The sequence below is a fragment of the Sinocyclocheilus anshuiensis genome, unplaced genomic scaffold, assembly GCF_001515605.1.
Source record: "Sinocyclocheilus anshuiensis isolate Anshui unplaced genomic scaffold, SAMN03320099.WGS_v1.1 scaffold1231, whole genome shotgun sequence".
In the NCBI taxonomy this organism is placed as follows: Eukaryota; Metazoa; Chordata; class Actinopteri; order Cypriniformes; family Cyprinidae; genus Sinocyclocheilus; species Sinocyclocheilus anshuiensis.
The window spans coordinates 1405115-1432804 of record NW_015536698.1 but is presented as its reverse complement, the minus strand read 5'-3'; the positions used below and the strand labels follow the sequence as shown (position 1 = coordinate 1432804).

The 27690-nt window shown below is 35.9% G+C and overlaps 1 protein-coding gene across 1 annotated transcript; it reads left to right on the top strand.

The window, feature by feature from the left end:
* The first annotated feature begins 6493 nt into the window (after positions 1-6493).
* On the top strand, positions 6494-22844 carry LOC107655203 (uncharacterized). Its single transcript, XM_016442627.1, has 10 exons — positions 6494-6590; positions 6906-7103; positions 7302-7427; positions 7784-7822; positions 7963-8042; positions 8194-8287; positions 8368-8457; positions 12790-12984; positions 13547-13633; positions 22050-22844. The coding sequence occupies exons 1-9, from the start codon at positions 6560-6562 to the stop codon at positions 13603-13605; spliced, it is 912 nt and encodes a 303-aa protein (XP_016298113.1). The 5' UTR covers positions 6494-6559; the 3' UTR covers positions 13606-13633; positions 22050-22844.
* Positions 22845-27690: the final 4846 nt, after the last annotated feature.

Genomic DNA, 27690 nt, shown 5'->3' with positions numbered 1-27690 from the left:
ACGAAAGCTAATATGTACAGTTGTGGTCAGAATTATTAGCCCCCTTAGTAAATATGAGCAAAGAAGACAAAATGGGTGGAAAATGGGTGAGGGGGATCTCATTACGAAATACGTCTTCCCTCTAAGACACAGTGGCCCCAATTATCATCACTGCTTTTATTCAATACTTTTTGTAACCTCCATTTGCCAAGATAACAGCTCTGAGTCTTCTCCTATAATGCTTGATGATTGTGGAGAACACCTAGAGAGAGATCAGTGAACATTCTTCCATACAGAATCTCCCCAGATCCTTTAAATTCCCAGGTCCATGTTGGTGCTTCTTTTCTTCAGTTCACCACACTCATTTTCTAAAGGGTTCATGTCAGGGGACTAGGATGGCCATGGCGAAACCTTCATTTTGTGATCAGTGACCCATTTTTGTGTTGATTTTGATGTTTGTTTTGGATCATTGTCCTGTTGGAAGATCCAATCATGGTCCATTATGCGATTTCTAGCAGAGCAGTCAGGTTTCATTTTTTTTTATCTGTTGGTATGTGACAGAATCATCTATCTATCTATCTGTCTATCTATCTATCTATCTATCTATCTATCTATATATGACTGGATCGCTCATCGTGTTCTAAACTGCCATTCAGCGGTGAAGCACTGGAAGTGTTCGAACCGCCATCTTACTATTCCCTACCGGCTGAGAGCTTTATTGACTGACAGCCAAAACACTGACCTAAAATCACCCGATTTGAAGCGTATCAGTCACACAGGATTAGTTTTTAAGATATGTGTATGTAAATTAATTTTTACTTCAGATGTTAGCTGCAATGTTTATGGTCTTTTCGGGCAGGATAAGCGATATATTGAAATCGTTAAGGTGGGTGTGTCAGCTACACACTGCCAACACATGTGACTGATCCAACACAAATATATTTCTTTATGTACGTAATTATGCAGGAAATATTAAACATGAATATATATCTGGTATCTGAAATTGATTCGGATATACAATACATATTACAATACAAGCCTGTTACTGTATTGTTCTATATTGTATTGAAATTCAAAGCTTACCGCTTCATCTTGGAAATAAAGCTTCATGTCTTTAAGTGCTTAGCATACGCAGACAGTGTTATTTCTCTGAATAAGTTATGATGCATGCATTATTTTATGTCCTGAGGGAGCAATATCTATTTCAGACTCCTCAAGATGGCACATCTTGGCATTTTAGTTTCCAGGAGTAATATGTATGTTTAATTCATTATTAATTTAACCGACCTTTAAATCATTAACTGCTAAAAACTGAATGCTGTTAATGAAATCATTGTTAGAAAAACATTTACAGTTACCCTACTGTATGAATAAAAAACAACATAATTACATAAACCGTGAACGTAAGATGAATTAACGCATAAATAAAAAGCATACATCTTTATTCAGATTTCATGAGCACTTTGTCATTTGAAATGCATATGTTGTGGATTTGTCCGTCTGATGATCATCATGTTCATCTGATATTCGCTGCGGTAATGTATAGGACACATAACTTTTATGCAGGGGAAATTCCCGACATTAAACAAATAACCATTTACATGCTCAGGAGGTTTGCGTTGTATGTACAGGGATACTCGTTAGGTGATGTTTTCTCATTAAAATCGTACGATTTCCTATTAATTCAATAGAATGTATGGGAATACTAGGGGATACCAATATGGCGGCGCGGCAGCTTCACTTTTATGACGTCATGAGCAATCCAGTTCTCTATTATAGATCAGTGGATAGAATCCATGATGCCATGTATCTGAACAACATGTCCAGGACCTCCGGCAGAAAAATAAGCCCACAACATTAAAGATCAAGCAGTATATTTAAACGTGGACGTGGGGTACTTTTTATCCTTGTGTATCCCTTTAAACCCATCTCATGAGAGCTAAAAAGCTCTGTTTTATCTGACCATTGAAACCAATCCCATTAGAAGCTCCAGTAGTGACTAGAATATGAATATGCTGGAGTTTGTTTTTGAACGTGAGCAGGGGAAATTCCCCCAAATGAGGGTGATGTAGGTACTGTCTGATATTTCAAAGGTTTTCCGATCCCAAGAATTTCTGCAATTTTCCAGCTGTGATCCTTGGAGAGTCTTTGTCCACTTAAACTGTCCTCCTCACTGTGCTGATATAGACACGCGTCCTCTTCCAGGTAGATTCATAACATCACCAGTTGATTGGAACTTCCTAAGTATTGCCCTGATGGTGGAAATGGGAATTTGTTAGCTTGATGCTTTAGCTATTTAGCTGTTTTCTTACAGCCCCTTTTTATTTTGTGAGGCTCAACAGTCTTCTTCTGCACATCAGAACTATATTCTTTGGTTTTACTTATTCTGATGAATGATTAAGCAAATTTGGTCTTTGTGTTACCTCATATTTATACTCCTGTGAAAGAGGAAGTCATGACTTGACAATTTCATGTTTGTAGTCACCCTGCTGTGACTAAAGGTATAGGTCTTTTGGAGTCGGAGACATACTGAACTGACACAAACTAGAGCTCATAATTGTGAACTAATTCAATCCCTTCCTAATTATTAACATTTTTAAATGAATTATTTGTATTATTATTTTATGTTTTTGTTTGAAATAAACAGAGAACATCCATCCTTTGGTAAGAGCAGTAGTCACAATTTCAACCTGTAGCCGACTTATTTGGGGGATATCATATTCATAAATTAGTTTCCACAAAGAACCCAATTGTTCACTTTTAAGACGTTACTGTTGTGATTAGTAATTAATTGGTTATTCTTTATTAATTGGTCATAGTTCGCAAGTAGTTCTCAATGAGGATATATTTTTTTAGTAATTATCAAATATCTAATAAGTAACTACCTTTGTCCTAAATTTGCTACTACTTACTGCTTAGTTAATCTTGCTTCTCTATTAGTTAATAGTATTAAGTTAAGTGTTAATGTAGTACTACCTATTACTTCCTGCATAGTTACTTTAACAACCGTTAACAACGGACCATTATTCTAAAGTGTTACCGATGATATCTGCATCACAAGACCACTTATTATTACAAAAATGATTAATTGTGTCACTAATGCTTTTTCTAATAAACTTCTCTTGCTTTCTCATACCTACAGTGACACCTTGTGTCTGCGTGCGGTTTTACATGGTCCAAGCTGGATTTATTATCAGGTGTCCTTAAGTGGAGTAACCAGAAACTGAACCTGCATCTAATGAGTATCCTGCTGCCCTAAGAAATACTGTCACTGTCTTTAAGTCTTTCAGTGATATTTTTAAAGGTCTTTGTTCCTCATTTCATTCATTTGTTCAGCATTTTGTGAAATTGCTAAATATTTTAAAATATTCCCAAGAAAATGAAAAGTATTGAAATGTAAGTGATGTTGCCCAATACACTCTCAAAAATAAAGGTACGAAAGCTAATATGTACAGTTGTGGTCAGAATTATTAGCCCCCTTAGTAAATATGAGCAAAGAAGACAAAATGGGTGGAAAATGGGTGAGGGGGATCTCATTACGAAATACGTCTTCCCTCTAAGACACAGTGGCCCCAATTATCATCACTGCTTTTATTCAATACTTTTTGTAACCTCCATTTGCCAAGATAACAGCTCTGAGTCTTCTCCTATAATGCTTGATGATTGTGGAGAACACCTAGGGAGAGATCAGTGAACATTCTTCCATACAGAATCTCCCCAGATCCTTTAAATTCCCAGGTCCATGTTGGTGCTTCTTTTCTTCAGTTCACCACACTCATTTTCTAAAGGGTTCATGTCAGGGGACTAGGATGGCCATGGCGAAACCTTCATTTTGTGATCAGTGACCCATTTTTGTGTTGATTTTGATGTTTGTTTTGGATCATTGTGAAGATCCAAGATCCAATCATGGTCCATTATGCGATTTCTAGCAGAGCAGTCAGGTTTCATTTTTTTTTGGTATGTGACATGTGACAGAATCATCTATCTATCTATCTGTCTATCTATCTATCTATCTATCTATCTATCTATATATGACTGGATCGCTCATCGTGTTCTAAACTGCCATTCAGCGGTGAAGCACTGGAAGTGTTCGAACCGCCATCTTACTATTCCCTACCGGCTGAGAGCTTTATTGACTGACAGCCAAAACACTGACCTAAAATCACCCGATTTGAAGCGTATCAGTCACACAGGATTAGTTTTTAAGATATGTGTATGTAAATTAATTTTTACTTCAGATGTTAGCTGCAATGTTTATGGTCTTTTCGGGCAGGATAAGCGATATATTGAAATCGTTAAGGTGGGTGTGTCAGCTACACACTGCCAACACATGTGACTGATCCAACACAAATATATTTCTTTATGTACGTAATTATGCAGGAAATATTAAACATGAATATATATCTGGTATCTGAAATTGATTCGGATATACAATACATATTACAATACAAGCCTGTTACTGTATTGTTCTATATTGTATTGAAATTCAAAGCTTACCGCTTCATCTTGGAAATAAAGCTTCATGTCTTTAAGTGCTTAGCATACGCAGACAGTGTTATTTCTCTGAATAAGTTATGATGCATGCATTATTTTATGTCCTGAGGGAGCAATATCTATTTCAGACTCCTCAAGATGGCACATCTTGGCATTTTAGTTTCCAGGAGTAATATGTATGTTTAATTCATTATTAATTTAACCGACCTTTAAATCATTAACTGCTAAAAACTGAATGCTGTTAATGAAATCATTGTTAGAAAAACATTTACAGTTACCCTACTGTATGAATAAAAAACAACATAATTACATAAACCGTGAACGTAAGATGAATTAACGCATAAATAAAAAGCATACATCTTTATTCAGATTTCATGAGCACTTTGTCATTTGAAATGCATATGTTGTGGATTTGTCCGTCTGATGATCATCATGTTCATCTGATATTCGCTGCGGTAATGTATAGGACACATAACTTTTATGCAGGGGAAATTCCCGACATTAAACAAATAACCATTTACATGCTCAGGAGGTTTGCGTTGTATGTACAGGGATACTCGTTAGGTGATGTTTTCTCATTAAAATCGTACGATTTCCTATTAATTCAATAGAATGTATGGGAATACTAGGGGATACCAATATGGCGGCGCGGCAGCTTCACTTTTATGACGTCATGAGCAATCCAGTTCTCTATTATAGATCAGTGGATAGAATCCATGATGCCATGTATCTGAACAACATGTCCAGGACCTCCGGCAGAAAAATAAGCCCACAACATTAAAGATCAAGCAGTATATTTAAACGTGGACGTGGGGTACTTTTTATCCTTGTGTATCCCTTTAAACCCATCTCATGAGAGCTAAAAAGCTCTGTTTTATCTGACCATTGAAACCAATCCCATTAGAAGCTCCAGTAGTGACTAGAATATGAATATGCTGGAGTTTGTTTTTGAACGTGAGCAGGGGAAATTCCCCCAAATGAGGGTGATGTAGGTACTGTCTGATATTTCAAAGGTTTTCCGATCCCAAGAATTTCTGCAATTTTCCAGCTGTGATCCTTGGAGAGTCTTTGTCCACTTAAACTGTCCTCCTCACTGTGCTGATATAGACACGCGTCCTCTTCCAGGTAGATTCATAACATCACCAGTTGATTGGAACTTCCTAAGTATTGCCCTGATGGTGGAAATGGGAATTTGTTAGCTTGATGCTTTAGCTATTTAGCTGTTTTCTTACAGCCCCTTTTTATTTTGTGAGGCTCAACAGTCTTCTTCTGCACATCAGAACTATATTCTTTGGTTTTACTTATTCTGATGAATGATTAAGCAAATTTGGTCTTTGTGTTACCTCATATTTATACTCCTGTGAAAGAGGAAGTCATGACTTGACAATTTCATGTTTGTAGTCACCCTGCTGTGCTAAAAATGTAAATAAGAATGGGAATATACTTTATATTTTCTTCATAAGAATTTCAAGGGGTGCTAATAATTGTGGCCAGTGAACTAATTAAACTAATGAAAGATCAAAAGTATAAACAATGCAGATTTTTCTCAGCCTTCTTTGCTAATATTTAATAGTATCATTTGGGTACTGTTATGTACATTTGAGGTACTAATATGCACCCTTAAGGGGTAAATAAAGTACAAAGGCGTACATTTTGAAAAGGTACCACCCCAGTGACAGTTTTGTACCTTTTTTCTGAGAGGTGTATAGAAATTATATATTTAAAAAAAACTGTTAAACTTAGGAAGTGAAATATCTATAATGAAACTACTTGTGACTGTAAATTATAAATGCAGTTGCTTAGCCGCAATGCACCACATATGTTCTTATACATCTGTATTTCCCTTTATTCCTTTGATGTAAACAAAAAGCAACCACACAACCTGTTTACTTTAATTAGTTGAATAATGCAAATGCAGTAAACGAGGCTTTTCAAAAGTGCACAAGTTCCTTATGTGCCTTTTTTTGGGTAACTGTCTGCTGCATCCTGTGCTGGTCACAGAAGTGGAAGTTATGCGGTTTCAAACTGAGCACTTGCTGTCCTGAGGAAGGAACACACATTTGACTAGACTGTATCTTCTCTAAAGATGTGCTGCGCATCAATTCATCTCCTCATTGGTATGTTTAAAGATATATTTTTGTTGTTGTTGTTGTTGCTGTTTTTTTAATGTATTTATTTATTATTTGAGTAACTGCTAAAATTTGTGCGAATAGCTAATTGAAAACAAGAAAAGGAGCAGAATTAAATAAGATTGAAATAATCAACTAACTAATCGTCTATTTCCTACTGTACATTTAAGGGTGGAAAATGGTTTCCATTGGTCATTCAGCCATTATTGTAGATGTACTTGTAATTTATAGATGTAATAATTTGTAGATTGTAATAACTATGCTCCTCATGACCTGACCAAACCTTGATCTGGTACAATGCAGGTGCCTTATTTGTCTTTGCTGTTGAAAATGAGGCAACAACAATGATAAGCAGCACAGAAATCACCACTGCTCCAGTTTCAATGTTTATTGACAACACCACCCTAATCAATGAAACATCAGAGGGCTTTCTAGACAACTTTACCACTCCAAACTCCACTGTCGCCCTGTCAAACACGACGGATGGAAATACCACGTCAGGTAGCTTTTTCATTTTGCTCGATCAGCTGTCAATTAAGTGTCCACACACTTTATGCAGCAATATGGTACACTTGGTAGAAAAACTGTAAACCAGTTTATATGCTATGCTGCTTGCTTCAGTATTGATACATAAATGGGAACCTCTAACAAAAGAACGTTACATTTGGTGATTTGTGTTTTGCCCTTTTTGGCCAACAGAATCACCTACTCCTCCGCCCTCAGAACATCCACAGACCAAGAATTACACCACAGACAAACCTCTGAAAAAGGATTCACAATCAAGCACAAAAAATATGATCAAAAGCACAGCAAGCAAAACAACCAGTAAGCGAGACAATACTGTGCAAGCATAATGATCACTGATTGTGCCTTTCATCATAAAAATATGACATTTGATTTTGCACAAAAGAGCAATGTGCGAATTCTGTTTTAACCTCTAACTTTAATCATAATGAATCATTCTCACACAGGAAGGAAGTACCGGTATGTGCTCTAGCACACTCTTAAAACTGTCATCGTCTGTCAAAATAAATTATTTTTATTAACCACCTAAAGAAATGTATGTAAAAAAAAAAAAAAAAAAACAGTATATTAGATCATAAATTTGTTATTCACAAAAAAAAAACTTATTTTCTTTGTGCAGTGCATGTATATCTATGCATAATTTATTATTTTTACAGCAATTCAAGCACAAAAACCTGGCAAAAACCATGGACCAAGTGAGTGACTTTTTTTCTTTATTGTCAGTGTCTATTAATATTTTTATTTCAGTTTCCTTGTTTATTTTGAATAGACAGATAAAAAGATATATGTTCTTAATTAATCTTATTTTTATTCATTTATGTTTTACTCTCAACAGCTTACATAATTATCCTGATTATAGTTGTTTTGTGCATCTCTGGGGCAGTAGTTTATTGTTGCCTTCAAAAGAACTCCAGGGTAAGACATTTTTAGTAAATTATTACTAACGAGAATATTTGGAAAACCAGTAATAAAATTAATAGCCTTGATATGTGGCTCCCTGTGCATTTGATATTTTATAATCATTACATCAGATATACACACTACATACTGATCATGTTTAATGCAGAAGTACTCTGTGGACTTACATCCCAAACAAGAAGATGCTCAGATCCCACTCAGCACAGTGGATGTAGAGGTGTTTGACACCACATCAGTCAAAGGTACCTGACATTCTTAACTTTCCATCACCACAGGGATTTCTCTATTTACACTGACCCTGTGTTCTACACTGTTCCCAAAGATATACAAACATTCACTCCTGTCGAGTCCACCGAGCCGCTTAAGGACCCTGTGCATGTGAAGGAAGCTGAAAAGCCTGAGGGAGGGAAAGGTATGAGACAAGCAGCTGATTTCTGTCAAATACTCTATGGCAATCACTTAATCTTGAGTAATGCATTATAGTTTAATTTAATTCAACATACATGTGCTGATTGTTGTGTTTTCACTCATTTTCGTCAATGCGTGAAGACCTATATAAAGAACTAAGGAGCATAAGAACCAACCAGATGAAACAACTGTGTGTGTGTGTGTGTGTGTGTGTGTGTGTGAGAGAGAGAGAGAGAGAGAGAGCTGCGCCCAACACTACAAAAGTGAATATGGGTAGCTGTTATTAAAAATTAATAAATAAAATGAAATAAAATAAATACTACCTTTCAAAAGTTTGGGGTCAGTTACATTTCTAAAGGAAATATTATACCGACCCCAAACTTTGAAACAGTGCTGAAAGTTCCTAAACTATTGTACTAAACTCTACTGTATAAAGTTTTCAACTAGAGCAAAAATGATTTGTCTATGATCCACAAGTCCCTTTAGTCAAACCAGTGACTAGAACACTGTTGTAGAACTATTTGCAATAACAGAGAGCTCCACTGGATGGACTTCTAAGACAAGAGTATGTATCTACCAGTTTCTCAGTAAAGAATCCTACATTTTACAACAATGTTCAAACAGTGATAACAAAAAATTAACAAGAAAACAAAAAAAACTTCAAAATTCTCAAATTTAGGGCTGGTCCAGTTTCTTCAGTATGCTCAGTTTATATGGAAACTCCAAGCTTAAAGCCATGCAATATCCAAGAATCTTCAACTGCAGCTGTTGCACTGTGCTGTAAGAATCCTTGTGCTCAATACTGACAATACAATACAATAAAAAAAAAATTTAAAAAAAACGTAGGAGAAATATTTAAGATTTCTAGTTCTGAACAAAACATTTATCATGTGCTGATATTCTAGTGTCTGCCAGAAACCATTATCTGAACTGAGCCTGCATGGACATGTTTCAATGCCTACAGCATTTAGGAAATGGCCACTTTTGACCAGAGGCATCTGGTCTTTGTGTCTGATCCCTACCATCTGGAAGACCCATAACAGAAATAAAGATGCCATTGGTTGTCTGGGTTTGCTGGTAGAGGATTTTTTCATTTTTTCTGGACATTGCTCAGAGATGGGGGCACATAGCGCCTTTCATTTATCTGGGATATCAACAATCCCAGCACTCTATTGAAAACTGAAGAGTGAAGGTGACTGCAGTTGACTGGAAATAATGACAGCTTATGTGTTTCACCCTCACAACTCTTGCAACAGGATATTACACTATTTCCCTATACAGTCTAGCAGTTTGAGGAACTTTAGAAGTTCCCTTAATTACGACATTGTCATTTTTCAGCAGTACAAAAAATAGATTACTTATTCACACAATATCACCCACAGAATGCTTAAAGGGGGTTAAACTGAACTGAGAGACTGTGATTTAAAAAATATATATATATATTTTTATCAACAAAAACATTCATTTGATATTCCATGAATTTCTCAAACTTGTTTCTGACCTTCATTAATGTCATTTTCATATTTTTTGGTCATAGGATAGGACGAACTGAATAATGCTCTGTTAATTTATATTAGTACATTTAGTACATGGCATTAATACTTTTGGACTGAATTTATGTTAAACTAGCCCAGATCCTGGTGTTAATGGTATAGTTCACCCAAAAATTGAAAATTCTGTCATAATTTATTCACCCTCATATCATCCCAAACCTGTATGATTTCTTGTACTACAGAACACAAAAGATGATTTATTTATGTATTTAGTCCATAATACAGGTCCCTACATTCTTAAATCTAATTGATTAATTTGAGGCCAGTTACAACATCAAATGTACTTGTGTTTATGGAGTAGGCTGTGAACACCTTGTAAAATGCTAGACAAGATGACAACGTAAAAGTAACAAACGTGACTAACAAAAGGGTGTAGTGGGTTTGTTTGTCTATAGCAAGTGGTGCAATGGCTTAGCATTACTTACTATGGTCTCAGTTTCTCAAGCTCCCTGTAATCACAGGATGGTTCTTTTTCCCACCAAAATCTGTTGCCTGTCATTGACAAGCTCCACAGGTTCCTCTTTAGGAACTAATGGGTCTCAGTCCGTTTCCTGGCTTTAGCGGCTTTACTTACTGCAACTGCCTCCAGGTCTAAATCAACTACATGGTTGGAGAGAGTGAGTAACAGTGAGAGAGGGAAAGAAAATGACCATGGAGGAAAAAATAAAACAGAAGTGTGCATTGCAATGACATAGTGACTAATGGTTTAACGATGTCTCTTTATCCTGTAAGTGCTGACTTTCCAGTCACAAGGCTGTTTCTACCACCTGCTCATTCGGTTTCTTCCAGTGCTAATTTTTAAGATTTACTGCACTGAAAATGATAGAAACCACAAGATATCCTTAGGTTTGAGACCACTGCGGCCAGACACCCAGGTGTTTTGTGTACAATTGTGTTTTTGTGGAGTTGTCGGGAAAAAAGTATAAGTGTCTACAGATATGAACAAGTACAATTTAAGACTTTTTTAGACCTTTTTAATACCACCTTATGTGAAATTTAAGACCAAACCTGTGATGGATATACACATAGTTATACGTATATTTAATGTGTTTAATGTAAAAAGAAAACAAAATATCAACACTGTCAAAAATGCTATTTATTATTACGATATACAGTGAACTTTTCATACCAGCAGACAATATCCCATACAAAATATCCCCACAAAAACACCGCATCACTGAATTGGTGGTATAACAATTTATTCAGGAGAAAAATTTTCATCATTGTTTTATCAGCTTTTACATACTTAATTCTGCATGTTTTTAATATTTACCCCAGGGTGTTATACCTTTATAAAGGCCAATATTTTTAAACTTATTAAATGTAGGCATCATCTTTCATGACAAATTCTTACAATTGATCAAGAAATTCAATATACACTGGCTGTTACCAATCAAATTAAATAATTGACACTGCAAAATTACAACTGCAGTAAATAATGTTATGAGATTAATGTTTTAAATAAAATTTTGAATATACAAATAAATGTTGGGGGAAAATGCATACTTTTAAACATGAGACTAAACCGCCAGTAGGTGGTTCATTCATTCAACCAATTCCTTCAAAACGCACAATCATTCAGTAACAAACATGCCTTGTGTTGCTTGGAGAATGTGCAATACTTCTGTTCTGATCTTTGTTTGGAACTATTTTCGTTGGTGAAATAGAACAAAATAGAGAAGTCAATATTGTGACTAAAATGTAAATAACTTTACATACTTAACTACTTGTTTGTTGAATGAAAATCAGTGTAACATTTGCAATCGTGAAAATAGCCAAAGCAAAATAGCCCCCTTGTCAAGGTGTGTTAACTACATCATGTTATAAATAAACTAAATATTTAAAATTTTTACCTCAGTATGTTTGTTCTGTGAGTTTCTTTATGTGTGCCGTTACGCTATTTGATTTGATTTCTCCATGAAAGTCTCTCACAGAGAAAGACAGCACGAGCCTCAACAGCGCGACATTGATACGTTAAGCTGAATGTAATAAAATCAGAAGAATCATTCTCACGTTTTGATGCATCACTAGTTATTTTTTTTGTCACTTAAGTTTTAATCAAGCTAGCTTTCCCATAGGGCAGGTAAAATTCTTGAGCCATTTTTCAGTAAACTTGCATTAAACCATTTCAAGTAGCTAGGAGGCTGCTCAACCAGCTGGTGTTCGACTGGATTCTGCTACTGCAATTCTCTCTGATGACGCGTGACTACAGCGGGGAAAAAAATCTTTAATCTGTCCAATGATTGTAAACAGTCACTGGGTCCGTCAGACTGGAGAGATTTTTGCGGTAATGTGACATACTGAATCTAAATTTAAGACATTTTAAGACTTTTTAATGCCTTTTTTTAGGAAGACGTTAAGTCATTTAAAGAATTTTTAAGGACCCGCGGCCACCCTGATAAATAGTAAAGTTTACATATTTGATGAGTGTTTAAGGGTATTCACATTTGAACAGTGCCAGAGTAAATTTGTTTGTCGATTAACAACAGCTGGTTGGAATATACATATTCATTTCATTTTTGGTGTGAATAGAAACATTAACTTATTTTGCTTTTTATCTGAACTGAACTTCAGGCTCCTGTATGTGTGACTACATTCTTTACAATTATGGAAAAAATTGTAAGCTTGTGCAAAAAAGAAGTATTTTACATAATGTAAAAATGATGTATTATGATTGTTACTACGTTATATTTCTTTGTGTGACATCATACTTTTAGATATTGAGAACCATTATAATAACCACAACCAAAAACAAATTCTTACACATACTGCATTCCCTACAGAATCAGCTGATGTTAAACAAGAAAACCAACCGAATTTATCCAGCACTCAGGCCAAAGTGAACACAAAGGATAAAACGGATGGGCTGACCGTAGTGGATCTGACTGATGGAGAACTGACGATCTCCACCAAAACTTCAATGGAATCCCTAGATGATGCTCTCAATGAAAACAACAGCAACAATACAGGAGCTGAAGGTTAGTGAGAATGAGAGAACATTTCTAATGTCAGTTAGACTGTCCATGGTTTGTAGACTGAGAGATGATCTGTAGACCATAAGAGACCATAACCATAACAGAGAGACAAACAGACTATAAAACATAGTAGTGCTTTAATATACTGTAACGGTACATTCACACAGGGCGTCGGCGTTAATGATTCTCATTTACTTAGAATGGGTGACGTCATGCATTGCCGAACTGAATTGTGGGTCCATCGGCGTCACATCACTGGCGTTGTTCGCGGCAAAAGTTGAAAATTTCTCAACTTTTCAAGCGTCAAGGGAGGCGTCAGCCAATCAGATTGCCTTATGAAAATACCCTACCTCAGGCGCTAGCCAATTGCGGTCCAATGTAATTGGCTGTTGTCACTATGATGATACTGTCAGCGCCAAGCTTCAGACACGACGTCAGTCAAGTGTTGACGCCGATGCCCCGTGTGAATCTAGCGTAAGCACTGAGAATATTATTGAGGTTATTCAATTGTTTGGATATACTAATACTATCTCTCTCTATTCACCACTCCTTCCTTTTGTTTCAGTCAACGGCAATGGGCAGGAATTCACTGAAATCTCTATTGATACTTTACTTTTAAAATAAATCAGCCTTTTCCCAACATTTTACAATGGTAAGTGTTTTCCAGCAGTTCATGCAGATACATACATACAGTGCTGTGCTCTATTAGAGATGTACTCAAGCAAAGGAAATGCTTCTGGGGGGAAAAACAGTATACTTTGATGTTTATTGTAACTAAAAGAGCAGTAGGGCATAAATCACACATTCATATCACAATTCACATTGGTCAGTCCAAGCAAATTTCACTTTTTACTCGTGTGGATATGTGGTAGAGGGCATTCCATCTCTCATCACATCATTTCCACAGATGCCGCCCCAGGTCTCATGTCATCAGACACATGAGAGAGATACCACAGTTTTAATTCTCTCAGGGTGTTTTCTGCACACCTGTGCCGCAGTAGGTTGAGACTTTATTTCTGTTTGCAACTCCCAGTGAAATTTGTTTCTCTGTTAACAGCTGATGAGAGATCTTCATCAGCATTTCAGTATATGATGCCCCAGGGTATGGACAATGGAATGTTCCATAGTGCTTTATATTACAGCAGTCATACCATTTCAGAAATTTAACATTGTCAGCAAAAATACAAATAAATAAATAAAAATCATAGGCTAAATACTGAGACATTCTGAAAATGTACTTCTACCCAATTGTAATACAATGGGTAATAAAAATGTAATAAAAAAATGTAAAAATAGGACCAATTCACTTAGTGGTCTCAAACCTTTTGGACCCACCTGTATAGGTTATTATTACAGTGCTTCATATAGCATAATTTTTCTCTTTATGGAATAAGTTGCATATATAAAAGAAAAAATGCAGAATATACTGTATGTATACACTACTGTTCTAAAGTTTGGTGTTGGTAAGATGTTTTTTTTTTTTTTTTGTAAAATCCTTGTTCACCAAGGCTGCAATTTATTTGATACAGTAAAAAACAACAATATTAGCATATTATTTTAATATTTAAACAAATAATGAAGCTTAATATTTTTGTGGAAGCGTGATACTTTTTTTTCAGAGTAGCTGTATGGCAAGACAAAAATGCTTAAAATGGTGATTTGTGATTTGATATGCTAAACATAGCAATACTTTCTTGTGATGCATGTCAACACACTGCTGAAAATTATATGTAGACAAATAAACTAATGACAGTTAAAAGTGTTTATTAGTCCATACAGCCAAAAGTGACATAGTTTAAGAACACATGTATGTAAGTAGACCTCCATTCAAAAGTTTGGTGTTGGTAAGATTTTTTTTTTTTTTTTTTGTAAAATCCTTGTTCACCAAGGCTGCAATTTATTTGATACAGTAAAAAACAACAATATTAGCATATTATTTTAATATTTAAACAAATAATGAAGCTTAATATTTTTGTGGAAGCGTGATACTTTTTTTTCAGATTCCTTGATATATAAAGTGCAAAAGAACAACATTCATTAAAGTATGAAATAAGCATATTTTTTAACATTATAACATCTTAACTACATATTTGAATGGTAGTGTATACAATACATACATACACGGAAAGCACAAAGTGGAAAAGTATTAGAAATATTTATACATAGTAAGGCTACACTTAGACAAACTGTAATTAGCAGAAAATAGTCCAGTCATTCAAAAACAAACAAAAACAAAAAAAAACAGTTAAAGCATCAAAGGGAGGAAACAGAGAGAAAACCTCTCATTCATTCCAGCTGGTTTGGAACTAATGAACAGGTTGGAGACATGAACTTGAAAGAGGTCATTCCACCCCCATAGATAACAACTAATGACCATGACTGCTCATAAAGCAGTATAATTAGCTAGCGACCCAGGGACTATTATATAGGGTATTAATTTCCAATAAGGGTATGCTTTCATGTGCTCTCCGGTCATTGTAGAGGATCCGTTTCCAGGTTTTGATAGGGCTCTCATAAATGCGTGAGCACTTTTTTTTCACTTTATGGAGCTTAGTCTACTCAAAAGAGAGAAACAAAAACTAATCAGACAGCAATATTTTGGGCACAGTTTAGTGAAGGCACTTACATTTGTGGCCATCAGTGTTCTGTCTGCTTTAATGGCACTTTATGCACTACTTTCAGGTTTAATTGGTAAAGGTTAGTATGATGAATTATGTATTAAATCAACAGAGAAAATGATCTGAAATCTGGAAAAACTTGAATCTTAAAACTTTTGAAGGAGTGGCCTGCACAATATGTTCTAATGACAAAGAAGCCAAGTCAATGCTAGATGTACAATAACAATCAGACACTCGCCCAGGCCTGAACAGTATTAGACACTGTGCTTTGGTGTGGAACTAATGTGTGTTTGTGCATGCACACATTCAGTTATTGACTACCAGCGTTTTGATGTGGTTATCTTCTCACCTGGCCAGGTGTAACTTAGGATGAGTGGGAAAGAGAGAAACTCAGAGGTGTACCAGGTGGTGCCTTCTGGTTTGAGTTAAAACCTGCAATCTTTTGTGCACTTTTCCTAGTTGTAAAGTTGTACGCAACCTTTACTCAGCCATTGCAACATAAACGGAAACATGTTTCACCATATCAGAAAGAGTTGGTGAGGTAATTGTGTTAGGTGGAAGACGCATAATATGTCACTGGTAAAGTTTGGTTCTCTTTGTTGGTGTTAATTTTTAGTTATTTGTTATGTTTCCATTGTTCTATTGATACATTATGGTTTTATTTATAAGATTAACCACATATTTGACAGTGTTTGCATGTATACAAACACTGATGACTGTATTTGGTGGTAAGTGAGAAACCGTATTTCATTAAAATGTCATTAAAAGGCAGTGCTGCAAAGAGAATGTTGCAAACAATGTCCTTATAGACTTCCTCTACGCACTTCAGACTAAGTTTATCAGGAATAGTTCACCCAATTTACTCACCCTTGTGTCAATTTTCTGTTTACTGCAGAAGACAAAAGAAGATATTTGAAGAATGTTTTTATCCAATAGTCAATTGGGTCCAACAAATGGTGATCCATCAGTAATATCATCACCCATTGGTTGTTGTGCCAAGATGTCAAGCCATATGACACACAAGAACCAAAGAGGTTTGATGTTACTTTTCAAAAATCTTCTTTTGTGTCCTTCAGAATAAATGAAACTTGCATGAGTTCGGAACAACGAGGGTGAGTAAATGGTAACAACCTATTATTTTAAAGGTGTGCAAAACCTGTTTCTGTAGAAACTGCTGTATCTTGCATTAAAGACACTCAATGACAGGTGTCATAAACATTACAGAGCTGAACATTAAAAGGCCATTTAGCAATAAGACTTGGAGAATTTGGATTTAGGTTGTTGGAAGTGTGTGTTCATATATTTAGCTACTTTATCCCCTCTCCTATTTCTAAAGCTTCTCCTATTCACCCTCAGTGAGAGTCATGAAAGGATGTTTTATGTTGAGACCACACCTATGTAGGTCTATCCCACCACAGTGACCCAGCAACCCTACATTTGATTCACGTGGGGAACATTCATCAGTGTCCCTCTAGATCTCCCTGTAAATCCTCACACCTTCCTTGATTGCAGCTATTTTTACAGAATGGGATAAAAGAAACGCAATAGGCCCCTGAGTCAAGCCAATGACTATTCTTCCACAGTTGTGAGGCAGAAAACTTGAAGCTCGTTCTCGCCCACCTGTTCACAGACCATGCAGCCTGTATTTATGCATTTCTTAAATCAGTTACACTGACATTGTTTTTATCTTTTACATTTAATTGATGGCTGTTTGTAAACCTAACAAAAATGTAAGCAAAAAAGAAAAAAGCACAATGTTCTCTCTTACTGGATGCTTCCTGTGTTGTTGTCATACAGTAGCTGTCAGACTCAATGTTCATCTATATTTTGTCCTTCTCCAGCTGTCCTTTCGCTTAGGCTTTTTTTATCCATCCTGTGCTACTCATACTTTTAATCATGGCCGCTTTCAGCGGGGATAAATTTGCTTGGGTGACTTTACAAGCAGTGAAGTCATTTAAGTGGGGTGCTAGTTAGTTTATGGCAAACATACATAGATATTTCAAACTTCCTGTGAGTTTCTTGGAACTCTTGTGTACAACTTTATAAGTTTTCATTCATTCTTGTATTTCATTATATATATATATATATATATACTTAGGACCATGTGATATTTCAGTTTTTCTTTTTTAATAAATCTGCAAAAATGTCAACAATTCTGTGTTTTTCTGTCAATATGGGGTGCTGTGTGTACATTAATGAGGAAAAAAAAATAACTTAAATGATTTTAGCAAATGGCTGCAATATAACAAAGAGTGAAAAATTTAAGGGGGTCTGAATACTTTCCGTACCCACTGTATATATAGTAGTTTATGTTGCTACTACTAGTTTTGTGACAACTAGGAAAACCTGAAACTAACAGGTGACCACTTTATACTGCTATTTGTTTGTTAGTTTTTCTAAAGTTTATTTATATAGAAAAAAGTCAATTTCCTTTCTGAAAGTCTAGACTGTCTTACTGTGTGTTTACAATGGTGAAAAGACTGTTTGGCTAAGGTTTACAAGGTAGGAAAGATATCTTTTCTAACACAAACAAGACTGCAATTATTTAACAGTTAACACACTATATGCAATAAACACCCACCAGCTGCTCTGAACAACAGACACAAGTTTGACCACCACTAAAGTCTGGTCTTGTTTGTCTAGACCAGGGGTAGGCAAGTTCGGTCCTAGAGGCAGGACTGCGGCTCTCTAGGACCGAACTTGCCTACCCCTGGTCTAGGTCATGGCATCTGAGTTCCATATGTGGATTCTTAATATTCCTAAAGTAAAATAATCAGTGTGATTGTTGGTCCATTAATTAAATGCTGTCGTCATTAAGACAATTAGCACACATCTTGTTTTCTATCAGTTGCATTCGGGAATCAACTTAAGGACACTTTTCTGTCACATATTACATGCACACATAAATAACCAATAGAATGTTTACAAGTGTGCAATTTATGACCATTTCGCTGATAAAGAAAAAACGTTTTTTATACTACTGAAATGTATATAGTCAAAACAATGGTGCTTTCACACTACCACTTTTGGTGGGCACCGGGGTTTGATTGACGTCAAAGTTCGGTACATTTGGATGATGTGAATGCTGTTTTCTGAACTTGTGTGCGCACCCACAAACCATACCCAATTAAAAGGAGTGGTCTGGGATACGGTTCAAGTGAACTCTGGTACGGTTTGCTGCTGATATGAATGCCATCGTACCAAATCTCGGAAGTGAACCGCTATTAATGATGCATTATTTGATAAAAATGTGTGTTTATGTGTGTGTTTCTCTCACTTTCCTGACGAGCATGACTGACGCATTGCAAGCAGAGAGCTGTATATCTCATTTCTGTTTGCCTTCAGCGTTCTTTAGAGCATTTGCAGTACATTCGTAAGACAAACGTAAGTGCCGTGAAGCTTTGGAAACAAAACCAACGGTTCAAAAACATAAATACAAAAGTGAATAGAGCAATGCTACGCATTTTGCAGCCTTCTCCTGCACCGTCATTACTAAGCAACGGGGTAAACAGCTGCTGGCTTGATGACGCAAACAAACTGCAGTTCAGACCCAAATAAAATAATATGAACGCAGTCCAGCAGGGGCAGGGGGAGGGGACCAGGCAATCGAAGCAATTGTGAAAGCACCCTAAGAGTGCATGCATTCAATATGGATGCCTGTACGTTCACACAAGTTTTCTTCATTTGCTTGACATGTGGTTCATCTTTTTGCTGGGAACAAAAGGACAAAGGTCAAGCAATTCTAATTAGAGAGAAGACTGCCAATGAGCTCTTGGCAAAGTCCCTTTCAAGGAAAGTCTGTTCACTCCCCAGCCATATTCGCAATGCCTCCGGGCAGCTCATCCAAGACCAAGTTATATCTAAATGAATGAGGGAATCCTGGAATCTCAAAAACTCACAAATAAATTACATATTTCAAATCAGCAACAAAATCTAATATGAACTGCCCCATGAATGTTGTTTCTTATGTTCAAATAGCATTAAAAAAGCTTATTTTTCAGGCTAGACCAGCCAATGTGCATGCACAGTCATAACATGCTAATGACTGCGCATGTGCATTGGCTGATCTAGCCACAGGTTTCTATGGGAACCGGAGCTTCTAACGGCTGCTGCAGTGATGCAATGACTTTACCAATCAGCGATTGGCTCTTTCATTTAAAAGGCGGGACTATTCCGCCATATTGCACGTTACAGTTTCCCCCATTCATAAGTATAGGATTGAACCATTTTTGTATTTCTATAGACTTTAGCTCATGGTCATTTTTCAGAATCAAACCTCCTGGCATTCCAGTAGTTTCACTGAAGTCTGAAGATTATCAACCTGCAAAGGCTGTGATTTACATAAATAAATAAATATTTGCACTGCATGAAATTAGTATTGTAATTAGTAAAACAAATTAGTTATTATTCTTATATTGCTTTTCATGAATACTTGATTATTTATTTAACAGTGAAATTGTATGGTAATGGTAATATTTCTTACTTGTTTAATATTTGAGAAAAATAATCATTAAAAAGTAATAAATGGTAGCTTGAAAATATCTTGGAAGCCTTTTTAATTAAAGTAATAGTTCACCCCAAAAATTTAAATTCTCTCTATAGTTTGAATCCAAAGATAATTTACTTTTGAACATATATTGGTTTGTGACATGCACAATACAAAACTACAAGCAACCAGATTATCATAATCTGTGATGTCTTATCCTATGTATTGTTTTCATTGTTATTTATTTATTTATTTTTTAATAATAAACAGCTGACTTTCCACACACACAGTTTCAGGCACATGTCTGACTGGTGGGTCTCTGAAAAGACACAATTCACAGAAAGGGCATCCGATAGCACATTCTCTCTTCCAGCTTTCTATTCTAGTGTCCTAGAGCAGCGGCTTCACAGGCCTGGCTGTGATCAGCCCACTGCTGAAAGATAGATACCTTCACCTGCCCGTATCTGCCCTGGGCATCATAGCCACATTCCTTAGAGTGGGATTGACAGGACACCTTTCCACCAACACAGACTCTTTTAACTGCTAGTAAAAGGAAAGTCTTGACAAGACAGCTTTGGCATGATGATTATTCATGTTACAAGATTTATTTGTGACTGGAGGAAAACGTTTGATTGATGCTCACTATTGGCCAATCTTGCTGGCCTGTCAGAAGAGTTTTTTTTTTTGCAGATAAAACCGAGTAATGAATCTCTAAGCAGTAGGTGTTGTGTAAGAGGTCAAACTATTTTCAAAAACTGATCCCTTCAGGATGTGTCCTTTTTGGATTATGAGACACACAAATCACAATTTTCACACCTGGAACCAGACATGAGGTTGTAAGAAAGACACTTGAAGTTTAACCTCAGCCTCAGTCCTGGACTCCAATGGAAGCAGAAATGAGAACTAAATGATTTATTGCAAAAAAAAGTGTCTTAAATGGATTCCAAGGGTAAAAATCCATGATAATGTGGCTTCTGTGACCTCAAAACTGAATTACAAATGATATATGTGTATCTCAATTAAGAAACTGCAACAACTGCTTTACACTCTACCTGTTACATTTAAAGTTTAGTTGGGTATCTTAAGTTTAAATCTAGAGTAGAAAGGGACAAAAAGGTATTGAGATGGAAATTTAAACTGTCTCTACAAACCTGCCCTAACAGCTCTGATATAATTAGAGGTTCCACTTCAGTTTAACAGATTGGAGCTCTTAGATTAGTCCTCTGGTTTTGTCTTGATAAATCCTCAAAGGAATGTCCAGTCTTCCAGCTACCTGCTTTCCTCTCTCTATTTAAGGGGGGGGTTAGGAGATTGTTATCTTAGGCTCAGTTTACTATGTACCCCAGCTTAGCCTAACGAGTCTATTCCGAAGTGTATGGTCCACTCGTGCCTTTGTGTAAGCCTATAAAGAAAGTATTTATGTTAAATTGGATAACAAGCAGCTTTTCTGTTGATAATTGAGCGGCCATTCATAAATTTCAACACAGATGTCATTGCACGCCATTGTGTGAACCAGTGTTAATTTTTTTGTTGACGAATAATTTTCGTCAACGACATTTTTTTCACAGTCGACTAAAACTAGACTAAAACTAAAAACAATTCAGATCACTAAAATATGACTAAAACTAAATGGCATTTTAGTCAAAAGACTATGACTAAAACTAAATCAAAATTTTCTGTCAAAATTAACACTGGTGTGAACAAGCCTACAGGTTAAACAAAACATGAAGCTTATCAGTTTTCAATGAATGTGAGCATGTCTGTAAATAGCTTTTTCACATGTTTTTCACAAATAACATCAAGTGCTCTTCTTCTGATGTTTTAGCTTGAGGTAAGTGGTCATGTCAAAGGCTAAATGCATGTATTTTATCAGCAAGATAAATGTCCCATGTTGAATGTTGATGTATTGAATAAATGTGAAAAAATTATATAATTAAAAACAATATCAACTCTTTGTTTTACAGATCTCTGAACCAGACTGATGGATTTTTTAAACTGGAAGCAAAAGCTGAACTAAGTTGTAAACTATGCGAGTCATTGTTAGAACAATGTTGTTTGCATATACAGTACATACAGTACTATGAAAAGTCTAACAGGGCCCAGTGTACTGTGTTGATGATATAATGTAACTTTCTTTATAATTTTTTTTCTTGTGTTTTACTCATATTTTGAATTGCATTGTGTTGTTTAAGGGTTAAAGGAAATATACTGTACATACATAAACTTAACGGAGAAACTTAATGGAGTTAGTACCTTTACAGTTAACATAATATTACCTATTATGTTTGATTTTAATATTGTAACTATTTTAAACCTAATTTATGAAAATCTAATCTAATCTTAAAAGGATAATTTTGTAAATTTTCAACCAGCTTTGTATTGTTGTCGACTATATATGTAAATGAAGAATGTGTACTCTTTTTCCATGTTATTGGACCCAGATATCCCCATTTATTTTCCAAGCAAAAGGATGCTTGGAATTTGAATCGACAGAGCATATACAGTACATCAATATATAAAATATATAAAAATCAAAAGTGTATTATGAGTGTTGACGTTTACAGGGATATTTGTACATTGTACATTGAATACATTTTTAATTAAAATAGATATGTGTAAAGGAAGTTATGTAAAGGAAATCTCATCAGAGTGCTATAGAGCTCACAGTTCCTCTGTTGTATGTATATGCATGTTATAATGCCTATAACTGTTAACTGTAAAACTTAGACATTCGCATAATACAACTTTCATCACTTTACTTTTTTTGAATTCTAAGTTTTATACTTTTTTTATTTCTTTTAATCTCTGTGTAATGCTTTCACTGTTGCAAATGTCCATTGGACATTATGTTTTGGGTTAAAGTATTATTCATTTCTTTTAATCTGTGTTTTCTTAAACTGTAATCTACACAGTCTAAAGAAAGATATCAGCCTATTGTTGGGTGCAACATGGGTTTATAATTAGTTGCGTCTACCTTCTAATATCATACTGTCAAGTAATACAATAAAAATTAATCTTGATTATAAATATCATTACTTGTAGTTTACATACATCTCTTTCTGGAATAACAGTCTTGGTTTTTAAATAAACATGTAAGTTTAAGACTTATATCAAATTGTAGTTTATAATATTAAAAGTCATGTTCTGGCTGCCCATTTTACTCTGCTTACTACTGCAGCTACAGTTTAACCGTAACTGCAAAATCAATTTGTCAGGTGTATGTTCTGTCTGTAATAAAGCAAGTTTACTGTATGAGAACTGTATTAGAAATTGCTTTAAGTAACCAAGCAGATGCCAGACTAGATGGTTCCGTAAAAAGCCTGCAATAAAAGATTTATTTCTGGTTTGAAGTAGTTAAGACTGCATTTATGAGCTCCTACAAACTTTGATACCAGATTAGAGACCATCAGCTGTTCATGACTTTTCATACTCATTTCATACTCAACAATATTACAATACATTATAATACAAATGTTTTACTCATCTAAAATGTGTTATGTCCAACCCAGTCTCATAAAAATACGTACCTCTGTGTACATTTCTGCAACACCGTTTTTACGTACCTTACTGCACGTTTCGCCGCAGTTTCAAAGAGAAATGTCCACTGAGTGGCGCTAAAACACGGGTTCAATACGTCCACCCTGGCACGTTTTTATTACGTTGATATAGGTACGTATTGCTGTGTTTTTATTGCGTTTCTTCAGGTACGTATTGCGGCGATTCAGAATTCAAATATCCGGGGACTGTCGCTAAAAGTTAATGCTCTGTCGTGTTGGAAATATGCCCTACACCAAACCCAACCCTAAACCTACCCGATAGTGTTAACAAATGCAAAACTGATATAAAAACACATTTTTTGATGCAACCGTGCCATTTTAACTTCCTTATGTGCAGATTTGAACTGTTTTGTCGAACCGTAGTTACACGGGATTCGAACTGGAGCTCCTCACCTCTCAAGTACATCTCCGTACTCCGTGAGCTACCGAACAAACCTACCGTCTATGAAAACCCATTGATGTGAAGCTGGATATGTGCGGTGCTAACAATCAAAAGCATCAGTTTTCAAATCTCCCAGCATATTAAAAATGTTTTGAAGTCACAACATAATACTCTTCAAGTAATTGTGCGAAAATTACGCTTTATTAATCGAAACTCTGTAAATCATACTCTGTGTGAAAATAATTTAAAAGGTTTCGGAGTTTTACTGCCTCTAGTGTTCATTTTTTTTGGAAACTGCAGTGATATGTACTTATTGGTACGTATTTCGCGTCTTGCAAAACTGTGCCCCCAGGTACGTATTTCCCAGGTACGTATTTGCCATAAGACCGGGTAGGTTATGTCTCTGACAAAGTGTCTTAATTGTAATTTCTTTATTATGTACTAAACCTTTTATAATGCCTCCTGTTGAAAACTTCCAGGTGCACACTGAAATACCTCAACCATGTGTGCTGTGTGATAAAAGATAGGAATTAGTTGTCACTTCAGAAAATCAAACACCTGAACATCAGAAGTCCCTGAACTGACATGTTTATAAAAACAAGAGGAAGAGGAATGTGAGGAAGTAACTGATGTATAGTGAGGGCATCTATGCTGCCTTGTGGATAATGCCTAACATCTTAGAGAGACCTTCATAGTAACATAAAATAATGCTGACAAAAACTGAAAAAAGAAAAAGAAAGAAAAAAAAAACAGGAAGCCAAGAATGCTATTAAAATACAATAAGTATAGTAGGTTGTGCTGATAGTATATATTTTTAATATTAAATAAGTATAGAATAACGCCTCGGGTGTGCATTATTTTCTAATAATTCAATGGACCGGAGTCAATTATTCTGCTTTTACTATGGTTACCACACCTCAAGACATTGTTCATATGTTGTATTTCAAGACATTTGTCAGGTTTTAAAATGCTCTTGTGTGTTGGACTAATTTCTTATGCATCTCATCCCATGACTCCTTTGCTAATTCCAAAATGTCCTTTTAGACCTAGTAAAGGAGGCTTGAGCCGTTGATAGAGTAATGCTGTTATTAATGCAGAGAGAGAGAGACAATAGCGAAACTGTAAGTTTATCTGCTTCAAAAACAGTGCTGTTATTTCCATGTCAGTGAAAAATATCATGTAGCTTTTAAGTTGCTAGACTATTTTACTGCTAAAATTGTGGTTCTGATGCATGTACCGAATGGCCAACATCGCGACTATATGATGAGAAAAAACAGGTATGCTTGAGCATTCTGTCCTTTTTAGGGTCGTATCTTGTGACATCATGTCCTGTTTTTGGTTAGTTTACATGTCTTTAGTCCATGTTATGCTCATATTTCATTCGAACTGCACCACAGTTCGTTTGGAAGCGCTTGTTTGGTGCACACCAGGGTTCAGATGGCAGCATTCACACTCATTTAAATGAACCGCACTATCAGACCAATCGCACCAGGGTTCATTTTAATCGAACCAAGCATGGCAAGTGTGAACACACCCTGAAATAACTGAAATCATTTAGCGAAGTGATAATGAACTCTAATAAGGTCAAGACCTGCCTGGAACAAGTTTAGCCGTGTTTTTCCCTGAAAATAATTGAACATTTTAGAAATTTCGTCAACCAATCAGAATCAAGCATTCAACAGTCCCTTAGTATAAATGTAAAATACTTTAATACAAATTAGAAATCATAAAAAAATGACTTCTATAAAATAATCTTGTATATTCCTAAATAATAATTTAAAAAAAAAAACATAAAAAGACCCAACAGAGACTGATAAGTCTACAGTACAGCACACCTATGTAACACTGTACAGTTCTTGTGGTCAGCTGATGGACACAGGGGTGTGTGATTGGGGGAAAGGGAGGAGACGGAGGAAAGGTATCGCAAGAATGCTGACGTGACCGCAGTGCAAGAGGAACGGTGCCACTGGGCAGGCCAGGCAAAAAGCCACCCCTCTCCCAGCTCACCTTCTGCTTGATCCAGTGGGGTAAATTATCCTAGGATCCTCTATTTATACAGTGTGTATATTTACAGCGTTGGATGATTGGGATGCTGCAATGTGCGAAAGCAATGTGAAAACATTGCCGTCCTTTCTGGGAAAGAGTTATTCTGAGGCAGAGAAAGTTTTGGCTGATGCTGGCAAAGCTGATTAACATAACTACCATGACTTTGAGGGCTTGGTCCACTGAACCTGCCCTGAACTAATCCAAGCAAAGTTTGGATGGAATTCATCAGAAACATCCATTTTTATTTCATTAAGCTGTTCCTAACAGTATAATCCTACTCTACTCAGATGTACTCTTTTTCTATATAAACTAATATTATAACAATAACGTATAGCACAGAACATCCTGACGTTCCCTCAGGAACCCAATAATAAAACATGTCATAAAAGCCCCAAAGGTTGCCTGCTTTGCTTTAAAGTGACAGAATTTATATGTGGTGATTGACTAGCTGGCTGTTGACATACTTGTTGACAATATTTGTACTTTATAGGGCGACATGTAGAGGCACCCTTCCTGAGCCCAACCATGACTGTATTGACATAGTACATAGTAGCATGTTGTCTGTTAGCATGCTTGACTTATACTATAGCTGAAGAGGTGAAGGGTTGAGTGCTGGTAGCGGCATTCGTCTGTAATCTATGTAACCTGAGACAGTGATGCATGGCCACAACTGCTGTGTACAGCTGGATACAGCCATATGTTAACATGGCTTAATGTCAGATTTAAGGCTGGGAGATGTTCAACTAAGTTAACAATACTGGACCTGCGAATAGTACTGTCAGTAATGATTAATATGACTTTGTTTCTAAACTAATTATGTTTTTATGTAGTCTACTGGCTATATACATATAGCTCACTTTTTTCTATGGAGCTGTGGTCTTTCTAAACATTTTTGGTAAATTACTTTTCAGAAAGCGTTAGATCAGCCCTAGATCAGTAAAATTATTATTATTATTATTTTATTTTTATTTGTTTATTTTTATGTCAGAAAACTGATTGGTAGGATCAGAACAATTTTACGTACATTTAACTTAATCTGACAAAGTGTAAATTTATAGCACTGTGCTGGCTGATTTCCACCAGTCAATCAGTACTACATTAACTGTCCACTTTAGGTGCTTGAATGTGCATCGTTTATAAGTGCACCAAAAGTTATTTTAGCAAAGTAACAAAATAGAAACAGACTCATCAAGCACCCCTGGCATGCAGGGTATTCGGCGAATGCTAACAGGGGTTTTTCACAAGCGTTGCTAAGAGTTGCATAGTGTTGTCCCAAACATGTATCCGAATAAACAGAGTGCCCTTTATTTTGGTTCATGTTATTAAAGGCATCAAACAATTCATTAGTGCAACGCTAGTTCCACAATTTGCATTGTTAAATCCTGTGTATATTTACTTGCCATAAAGATTTACGACCTTTGTGTTCTCCCAGGCATTTCTGGTTCACAATGTGCTGAAAAGTCTGGATCACAGTAAATTTCAACTCATAAATTCAAGCTTTGGTAGAAAACTTCTATCCATCTGAACCTAGTGAGGGTCAATGGGTCAGAGGGATATCTAAATGCTAATTCTATTCATTTCAAGGAAAACTAGATGTTGAACTTACAGAATATTAGTAAA